The sequence below is a fragment of the Aspergillus lucknowensis genome (assembly GCF_044049455.1).
Source record: "Aspergillus lucknowensis strain CBS 449.75 chromosome Unknown BJX67scaffold_8, whole genome shotgun sequence".
Classification (NCBI taxonomy): Eukaryota; Fungi; Ascomycota; class Eurotiomycetes; order Eurotiales; family Aspergillaceae; genus Aspergillus; species Aspergillus lucknowensis.
This window is the reverse complement of record NW_027263552.1, coordinates 297,464-307,611: the sequence shown is the minus strand read 5'-3', so window position 1 is coordinate 307,611 and position 10,148 is coordinate 297,464. Positions and strand designations below refer to the sequence as shown.

Genomic DNA, 10,148 nt, shown 5'->3' with positions numbered 1-10,148 from the left:
TCCAAGGTCGAGTTGGTACGCCAGTGGTCCTGTACGTTTGATAACCTTGAAAACGGGGCCATAAGTCGAGGTTTCTCCACTCGGCGCAGATCTGGGAGGACTCGCTAAAATCGCCACACTGTTAACTTAGTGCGATGATCGACAATATATAAGCCGAGAGGGATTTGTTGTTCTGGACATCAAGGATAGTATATTTTATGCCCATTAGTTGCTCCTGTGCTTGATTAGGGGATTTTTTTGAACTTGTATGCTAGTATAGAGCACCAATCCATGATATTTTATTCAAGTACATAAGACTAGTATGTAGTACACTATTAATCTTATTGTCCTACTGGGTACTTCTTTGCCATGGAAACAATTATCCAGCATGGCTAAGATCTTTAGCATGCTCTTTGTTTAAGCAGCTACTCATAAATAGTTGTTAAAAGTATAGATATCTTGGTAGTAGGTTGTATTCTCCTTATTAAACTTGTCTCCTTTACTAGGTATATCAGATTAGCCGCGGAGCTCGGCGCAACGCATCTCATCGACACTGCGCCGGACGGCGTCAACGTGCACCGGGAGATCTGCGGACTCTTCCCGACCGGCGTGTCGCTCGTCATTGATACGACGGGGTCGCCGCAGCGGATTGAGGAGGGGCTCAAGTCGCTCCGGCAGCGGGGGAAGCTGGTGCTTATTGGGGTGCCGCCGGCGCAGTTTGAGCTTGGGGTTAGTGCGATCGAGCACATGAATGTATGTCTGGCGCCCGGAATGATACTCGGAGGGGGTCGCTGACACTGTGTAGACTGGACGGGTGGTGATGGGGTGTATTGAGGGGGACTGCGTGCCGAAAGAGGTACGCCTATGCTATCCTTATACCCTAGGTATACTCTACTTCGTACGAGGGTGAGTCTGACGAGACAGGCTATCGCCAAACTGATCCAGTGGTACCGGGAGGGCCGGTTTCCGTTTGACAAGCTGATCACATACTTCGAGGTATGTCTCTCCAAGCCTTGGCCTTGTAAAGCCGTGCAAGCCTTGCAGCCGGCTAACAGCGCCAGGCACACGAGTTCAAGCAGGCCCTGGATCGACTGGACGAGGGGACCGTCGTAAAGGCCGTTCTAAAGTGGAACAACACGCAGTAGATCGATCTGATCGAATGTCCCTCACAAGCGCTAGATAGCAATGCAACCAAGAATAATATACTGTATAAATCCGACACCCTTAACTCCGCCCCCCAAAACGCGTTCATGCCTCTTTCATGAAACCGGAACAGCAACATCATTCCCGACATTCTCGACAACACTCACCCCCTCCCCCCCCAGACACCAGCACGTCCCCGGCGTCTGCGTCCCCGTCCCCGCAACGTTATACGTGCAGCCCACGTCCGTGCGGTCCTGGAAGTAGTTCATCGTGTTGCAGAGCGCGAGGCACTCGTCGAACGAGCCCAGCACGATCGACGCGAGCGTTTCCTTGCCGCTGCCGCTGAGGTCGGAGTCGCAGTGCACGCGGTAGCGGATTGCGCCGAGGGAGGGGGTGAGCAGGGCGTTGTTTTTCTCGGGGCAGACGGAGGAGGGTGAGGGGGTTGATGTTGTTGTTGCTGATGGGGTGGAGGTTTCCGTGATGGTTGTTGTGTATGTGCTGTTGTTGCTGTCGTCTGTGTTGTTGGATGTTGGTGATGGGGATGGAGATGGGTCTGAGGTTGTTTCTTTTGCTGATTGAGCTGAGGCTGAATTCGAGTCTACAATCAGTCAATATATCTTTATATATACATCAATACGTGCGGAGAATACATACCATCCCGACTCAACCCAACACCCAACCCCACGGCAAGCCCAATAACAGCAAGACCGAGCACTCCTACCGCAAGTAAGAGCCAGAAATTCACCCTCCGCGTTGTCGCTCCCGTACTCTTGACTGGTTTCTCCGGCAGCGGCGGAGAGTGCAGCGCGTATGTGACGCCTGGTGGAGGGAGGTAGACGGCTTCCAGGCCAGGCTGCGGGTTGCGGTTTACGGCCTCTTTGAACGAGTCCGTTGTCACTTTTTGTGTCGTGCTCATGGCGGATTGTTGGATGTAGAGAGAAGGGAAAGGAGGGGAAGGAGAGGAAGAGATTTAGAGAGGGGGCAGTTAGGGGATGGGGATGGTGACATTGTGCAGCCGCCGGCGCTGGAGCACTTATCAAATTCCTCGTCTTGGATAGTTGTTTGACGGGTTGTGAAACAGGCATGGATATCCTTGTCGTTGGCTTTTATTGGTTATCATTGGTGCTGTTGTCATGTTCCAGCGCTGAGCTGCTAAGCGCCGACCAACAGTGACTTGATCAGTGACCTGATATTGTTGGACGAGCGCAGACAGCTTTGCCGATCGGCTCTTGGGGGCGGCAATCGAGCGACTCTGGCCAGAATCAAGTGAACTGCAAGAGAAGTATCTTTCCATGATCTGACTTGGTGATATTCGACATCCGTCGCGAGTCTTTTAGCGATCCTATCATCTCAACAGCCCCGAGTTAACATGAAGCAGATTCATTTTGCTATCTCTTCCATCTCAAAGGTCCTCATGCTGTCAAGCTACCTTCCTTCCCTCAGGCCATCTTGTCATCGCTTTTGCAGTCTTCGTCTGAGCTCGGACGGAGATTGAAGCGCCTGAATTTCTCCAACCCTAACTTCGTTCTCGTACCTGAACTCCCAGACTATGTTGCTTCCCGGTATTACCTTACAAGGAGTAAGGTGCAAATTAAAACATCGTCAAGTCGATCTCGCAGCCTCAATATCCTCCCTCCGGATGCCACTTCGGTCACATATGCTGCGGAAGATGCCCATCCTCTTCCACAGCTCCAGAGGCGGACCCAACTCTGCTATCTCGCCCTTGTCCGTGACACAGATACGGTCGTATCCAATGACAGTTCGTAGCCGATGAGCAATGCTCAGCAGGGTCTTTCCGCGGAAGTTATTGACAATGGTCTCCTGGATTTTCATGTCGGTCTCGGCATCAATCGAACTGGTCCCTTCGTCAATCACAATAATCCGACTGTCCCGTGCCATGGCCCTGGCGAAGGCTAGAAGCTGTCGCTGGCCGAGCGAGTAGTTCGATCCGTCTTCGTCTACAGGGCCGTCCAGTGTGATCTTTGACATGCTGGACCCATCCTTCTCTGACTCCTGCGATCTATGATCCACGAGATGACTCTGTCGCAGGGCGTTCCAGAGCTCGGCGTCGGTGTGTTCATTGAGATTGGACCGCACTGTACCCCAGAAGAACGTCGGGTCCTGGGGAATGATAGAAACCCGTGCGTGCAGTTCATGTAGGCCGATCTGAGAGATATCCACCCTGTCAATGGTGATAGAGCCCTCCGCCAGCTTGACCAGCCGGAACAGCGCTGAGATGATCGAGCTCTTCCCTGCTCCAGTCCGACCGATGATTCCGATCCGCTCGCCTCCCGTGATGGCGAGGTTGAGTTTGTTCAGGACCAGCGGGAGCCCCGGGCGATACCGCATTGTGACGTTCTCAATGGTGATTTGGCCTTGTTCAGGCCAAGTCGGACGGGCCATCGCCAAATCCAACCGAGCCTCTGGCTCTAGGCGTGTATATTCATGGATGCGTTCAGTTCCATTAGCACTGGTGCTCTTGGTATGATAGAGGCGCGCTGGACCGCATTCAGAGTAGAAGTACGCAATGGTAAGTATAAAGACACCAATGATCATACTGAGCACCACAAGATACGTCCGCAAGGAATCTGTGAGGCTCATATCCATTACATCAATATCTTTGGTAAATCGATGGGTAATGCGACCCAGAGGCGTTGTGTCGAAGAACGACATAGGAGATCGCAAGACGTGCCAGGTAGCTTGATTGAGCATTGTGCGGCTTGCATTCGTACCAACCACACTTGTACACAGGGAGAAGGCAAACAGGAGAACTCCCTGGAGACATGCCAGTCCAGCGTAGATGCCAATCTATACCATTAGCACCAACCCACAGTAGAATGAGACGCATCTTACCCATTGACCCTTACTTAGATCAAAAGATTGGGCCGACCAGTAACTCAGCCAAAGGCCCGTCATGATATTAGCCCAACGGAAGCTGACAAGCAACAGGAGGATCCAGACGGCGTTCAGGATGCTTCCTGATGCGCGGATGTAAGCCAAGTAGACGCTCCATGGAACACTCTTGACTGCTTTTCCCTCTACAGTCATCAGGGCCACATCACCATGAAGCGAGACGCTGGTGTCAACACGCTATACGATCTTCAGAGTTCCCGTCGTCCTTGGGCTTTCCCTTTTCATCTCCTTCCTCGCGCTGGACGCTCAAAGTCATCAAGCGATTGAAGTCCGCGGAACGTTCGCGGAGATCATTATACGTTTCAACCGCTTGGATCCTTCCTTCATGCACCAGTGCCACGCGATCACATCGGTCGAGAACATGCAGTTGATGGGTAGCCAGAATCCGACACTTGTCTTTTAACAGGCCACAAACAGCGTGCTGGAAGATATGCTCGCCAACATGTGCGTCCACAGCGGACAGTGGATCGTCCATGAGGACGATGTCTGAGCTCGAGTAGACGGCCCTCGCCAGGTTCACTCGCTGTTTCTGGCCCCCGGAAAGATTGATTTCTCGCTCTCTGATCTCCGTCATGTCGCCGGCAGGCAGGCTGCGAAAGTCCGCTCGCAGAGCGCACGCATCGACCACCTTATAGTACCAATCCGGATCGAACGGCTGTCCAAAGACAATGTTATCAAGGACCGTAGCGTTCTGGATCCACGTATATTGGGGACAAAAGGCTCTAGAGGCTCCCAGAACCATAGTGCCCCCTGTGCGGCGCATCTCGCCGGCCAACGCAGCGAGCAGGGATGTCTTGCCGGCGCCTACGGTGCCCACAACCGCCAGTAACTCGTTCCGTGGCACTGTTAGATCCAGGTCATGAAGCTGAAAGACTGCCTGTGGTGCTGAGTCGAGTTCGGGCCCCGCCATGGAATTTTCAGTAGTACCCATGCCTCGCTCCCAGGTAAAGCTCGCGTTGCGAAGTTCCACCGCAGCCGCCATATTCAAGTCCCAGACAGCCTGTTCCTCATCTTCCTCTGCCTGTAGAAACTCCTCTATACGTCGGACGGAGGCGAACGCATCGATCACTTGTCCAATGGCCACGGGGAGCCAATTCAGCGGAGTGCGCAAGGAGTTGAAGAGCGCAAGCGGCGAGAAGATAGTCGCCGCATCCAACGGATGGTTCGAAAGCGCGAAGGTAATGAATGGAAACAGTGTGGCGAAGATGGGAAGGGCCATCGATACTGCTCCAATAGCACTCCGCATCATCAGCAAAACCTGCACTGACCGAATCTCCTGTGCTCGAATCTCGTTCAGGCGATCTTGGAAGGCTCTTTCCCAAGCAAAACATTTGACAAAGCGAACCCCCTGGAGTATCTCTTGGGTCAAGCTCACCCGGCGGTCTGCAATGGCATTGATTGTATCCCTCCGACTTGCTAGGAACTTGACCACTTACGCAATTGAAAGCTTTCTCGCAGTTTGCTCGACAGTGGTACGACAGCACGGTCTGGGTTCACCAGCCAGATATCCTCATACTCCAACGGTCTATGATATCCAGTCTGGGGGAATCAATCAGTGCTTGATGATACAATGCTTCCACGGACATACACTCATGTGCTCATTCATCCAGGAGAAGGTCAATTTGCTCCAGAACCCAGCGCCGTACTCCTTCGATACCTGACGCTCACTGGGGATAGGTTGGACCTTGCCCCATCGCCAGCGGCCCCAGGACCACTTCTGGGACTGCTGGATATACTGTTGTTGTGCAGCGATCTTTTCGTCATGGCTGTCAGGTTCCGCCATGTTGAGAGGCCGAGCGCGCAGTGCTTCTCAGGGACTACCTGCCACAGCTTCAGAGATGAGAAAGCGATCTTACAAGCCCTGGAGGAGAATGCATTCACAATCTGGCTCGGGACATGTCCATGCACGAGAGGGGGAGGGGCTGGGCGAGACAAAGAAACGACCAGTATATCCCTGTCACTGCTGGGGTTATCCTGCCACTGACTGCCTCCCACGAGTCAGCCTCAATATATCTAGTCATGACGTTACATTCACTCCCCTTGAACCGTGCGATGGCGCAATTGCCAGTCGCGGACCTTGGGGCTAATTGGCGTGCGGAAGACACTAGTCGTCAGTGGGTGGGCAGAAACTTGCAGTCGAACAGCATCAGTCTGCCAGAAAAAGAGCGCGGCTGATACTCCCTGTAAGCAAATACTTTATGCGGTAGACTGCGACATATCCAGTGGCACAGCTATGGGGCATTGGAATCGATGCTCTCTAGTTCATTGTGAACTCTGTTTCCTCTGCCCCCCACCCCCCTCGAGTTCTTTCAAGGTCCTGTCTTGCACCACCCTCCTGTCTTACCATCTTATCTCCCCTCCTCGTCACATTTTCCCACATTGGGTTTGTCGTCCGGTCACCTATTGAATCATCGGGACTCCATATCTTGGTCTGGCCGTCATCTGCCAATGACCCAACTACCAAGGACAAAACCGCCTCCCAACCTGACCCCAACGTATGTACCACCCAAACAGCTCTACACCAAGGAGAAACTCGCTAACGCGACGGGTTTACCCCCGAAAAGCGTCTTGGTAGCGTCACTAACCCGCAGCCAACCAGTTCCAAACGCTTCGGGGACTCTCGCCGTGTACACAGAGCTCTTCCCCGCCACCGAAGATACACCAATCGCTGTTGTCCCAGCCTGATGAGAAGGGACAGGAGATTTGTCCAGACTTTGTTATATCTTCCTGGGTGATCCTCTTCACGGCCCAAGATCCCGAGGTCGACAGTGCAACACACATGGCCTCTTCATGCTACATCCGATGCTTTACTGGAGCGGGCTGCTCGTTCCCGGCGACTATTACAAAGCGTTCCGGCATCATGGCCCTGAAGGAGCCTACTATCTCCAGCAGTAAGCAACAGAGGGCAAGTAGGATTCCTAGCTCAGGAGCAGGACAGGTTTGCGGCGGATAAGAACCGGATTATTAATGTCACCGACAACCAGAGGGGGCTATATGAGGAGATATTCGCCTCTGCTGATGGCAAGGGTCAGTGGGATCTCAGTCCCTCTCATGTCTCATTCGCCGCCGACGGGAGACTGCTTCTCAGTGTCGAAGAAAAGGGCCGGAAAGGGCTGTATCAGCTGGATCCCGTTGATGGGGCGACACCGGCTAATCTAAAGCGCATCCCTCCATCCGCCTTGTCCGCGAGGTCTATTGTCTATACCACGCCGCTAGGCAACAGTCCTTCAAGGATCCTACTTACCTGCGAGAGTTTTGTCCAACCACTACAGTTCATCCTGCACGACCTTGTGGCCGGGGCTATAGCTGAGTTCCCACTCGATAATCCACGCTTCGGACTATCCAAGGGCCAAATACAAGAGGTCTGGTTCCCCAGCGCAAAAACCCGCAAGATCCACGCATGGGTGATCAAGCCGTCGTTCTTCAACCCAGAACACAAGTACCCCCTCGCCTACTTTATCCAGGATAGCCAACACGGCAACTGGAACAGTATCTGGAGTACCAGCACCACCACTGGCCCGAACCTAGCCTTCTTTACCGAACACGGCTACGTGATCGTCGCGCCCAATATTACAGGGAGCATCGGGTACGGCGAGGAGTTCATAAACGGCACACAGCTTTCCCCCACGAACACGGCCTTCCAAGACCTTCACCACGGATTCCAGTACATCCAGAATGAACTCCCCTACATTGACAGCCGCCGCGCCGTTGCCCTCGGATGTGGGTACGGTGGGTACATGGTAAACTGGATCCAGGGCCACGACCTCGGCCGTCGATTCCGCGCGCTAGTGTCTTGTAACGGGATCTTTAGTATCATGACCTACCTCGCGGCTGACGCGCAGCATCCTGTCTTCCACGAGCTGGGCGGGCCACCCTGGCTCGCTGCGGAGGAGTGGAGGTGCGCGGACCCCGCGCGGCAACTACATAACTGGAAGACGCCACAGATGGTTATTTACGACCCGGTAGATGCGCAGGTTAGCGTCTCTGACGCGCTGGCGGCTGTCAAGACGCTGCGGCTCAGGGAGGTGGAGTGCGAGTTCTTGGATTTGGAGGCAAGTTGGGGCCATCTAAACCAGCCAGAACGTCAAGTGCTGTTTTACCACACTGTTCTTGATTGGATGGCAAGGTATACAAAGTAATCGACAGTCAATGTATGAGAAAGGAGCCGGCCGTACGCCGGTTCAAGAGTTATTTTCCCCTCACATTTAGTATCATGATGGATGAGGAGGACGCAAAGATTTTAGCCCGGGGGGAGAAGAATCAAATGTGCACCTATCCGAAAATAATTTAATATGTAGGGAAATGGGGTTCCCAAGGACATGGAGTTCACACGGCCGCAATTCGCCGTAGCTATCTAAAACGCGGGCCTTGAAGGAGGAGGCTGCTTTGAGTTAGCCATCCATCCTCTTGAGGTCGCATCTTCGGGCCGTCACTGGAGCATGCATGCCCATCATCGCACCAGTAGCTAGGACCGACTCCAAGGCAACTCCAAGACAGGGGTATTACTGTGGACGACCGAGTCGCGCAATAAGCCAGGACCCATGCCAATTTGCAGGCAGCCTCGGAACTAGAGGCGAGGGACATCCACCTCCGCCTCATGGATAAGGCTTACGGTGCGCCTGCGGTATGTTTGCGGCTCAGCCATTGGAAAGAAAATCCCGCAGGACCAACAACATTGGACAAGACCGCAAGTTCCCGTCATGACCAATCTCCGGGCGATCAGCCGGTGCTTCGTCCCTCTCCATTCACACCCCGGCTCTTCCCCCCCTCCCAGGGATACAGAGGTGATCCGGGTGATCCGTTCGGTTGGGAAATACGTTGCAGTATCTTCTCTCCAACCGCTGGCCAGAATGCATCGAAGCGCCGTGCCAAGATGACCATCAACTTATGTGCAGGGGCCGCTTCGTGATATTGACATCGTCGCACGCAATTTGACTGTGCCGCAGCAATCTCAACCCCTCTTGAGCTCGCAGCAAGCCATCCAGGTTTACGCCGAAGCCGCGTTCATTATCTAAATCCGGCATGATGATCAGTTCATGTATCTCTCCAAGGTTACCGCGCCCGCCGAAGCGCCTACATGGCGCCAGGACGCCCCCCATGATGCTCAAACCGAGGGTCATCCTCCGGGTGATCTCACAGTAACGCACTCGAATTCCAAATCGTTGCCGACGGGGATACTGAGAGAGAGTGATTGAACCAGACTGCTGGATCCGATCCACATCTCCCCCGCCGCCGTCCCTAGAATGCCCGTCCCTCTGGGCATGCTTGTTCGAGCCGTGATCCGGGAGATCTCGACGCGCAGTCGTCCTTTGCAATCCAACGATCTAGAAGACTCTTGTTCTCGCCGCGGTTGATTTTGTATTCTGGCTCGAGAGAAGTCGCCGTCATGCAGGAAATCGGCTCTGCGGCACGTCTCTCCTGTTCCTTGGAGCTGGTTTTGGCCCTTTTACCCTCGAGTCGAAAGCCCGGTTTTCAAACGCGGTGACCGTCAACGGTGGCAGACTGGCCTGTACATAGTTGCCTGTCGCTCCATTTCGACCCCTGTCAAATAATATTGCATGATAGATATATAGGAATACCTTTTTAGCTTAATTAATATTCTAGAATAAGACATGCTACCAAATGGTAGCTCATGAAGCTAAGGTCAATTAATCTTGGTACTCCTCTCTTGCTAGCAAAGTCTTGGATAAGGTACAAGGGCAGTAAGGACCAGCAGAACATGGAGAACGGCTATCGTATCGTGACACATACCAGCAAAGGTAGTGGGTGGGCAGAAAGGCTCAGTTAGTGATGAGGAGGGAGATGGAGCTTTGGCCCTACAATGATCTGATCCTAGCTGGACGGTTCTCTCTGGATATACCTCCATTTCTTTGTATCCATCGGAGCTTTTGAGCTCGCTGAATATGAGAGAGGTGCCTCTGGTTCAAATCGGGCTTCTGGAGGTCGCCTTGCTAATGGTGTGTGACAGTCTTTTCCGCGGCGAATTTCGAGGTTTGGGGCAAATGTCTCACCAAAGTCACTTAGAAGGACGCGCGTGTTAGACAGTACAAATTCTTCTGCGTCTTTTCCAGGATAAAGTGGTATTACTGCCTTCGATGGGATGTTTGATGGAA

General features: G+C 53.3%; 3 protein-coding genes across 3 annotated transcripts; 1 reads left to right on the top strand and 2 right to left on the bottom strand.

Moving 5' to 3' along the window:
- Window positions 1-1,238: 1,238 nt before the first annotated feature.
- BJX67DRAFT_378838 (uncharacterized protein) lies at window positions 1,239-2,038 on the bottom strand (the record flags this gene model as incomplete). Its single annotated transcript, XM_071032425.1, has 2 exons — window positions 1,239-1,720; window positions 1,777-2,038. 2 exons carry the CDS (start codon window positions 2,036-2,038, stop codon window positions 1,239-1,241), a joined length of 744 nt encoding a protein of 247 aa, XP_070888764.1.
- Window positions 2,039-2,724: 686 nt separating this feature from the next.
- On the bottom strand, window positions 2,725-5,818 carry BJX67DRAFT_378837 (P-loop containing nucleoside triphosphate hydrolase protein; the record flags this gene model as incomplete). Its single annotated transcript, XM_071032424.1, has 5 exons — window positions 2,725-3,930; window positions 3,976-4,160; window positions 4,219-5,418; window positions 5,472-5,574; window positions 5,624-5,818. 5 exons carry the CDS (start codon window positions 5,816-5,818, stop codon window positions 2,725-2,727), a joined length of 2,889 nt encoding a protein of 962 aa, XP_070888763.1.
- Window positions 5,819-6,825: 1,007 nt separating this feature from the next.
- BJX67DRAFT_378836 (alpha/beta hydrolase family protein) lies at window positions 6,826-8,174 on the top strand (the record flags this gene model as incomplete). Its single annotated transcript, XM_071032423.1, has 2 exons — window positions 6,826-6,926; window positions 6,974-8,174. The coding sequence occupies 2 exons, from the start codon at window positions 6,826-6,828 to the stop codon at window positions 8,172-8,174; spliced, it is 1,302 nt and encodes a 433-aa protein (XP_070888762.1).
- Between the last annotated feature and the right edge of the window lie 1,974 nt (window positions 8,175-10,148).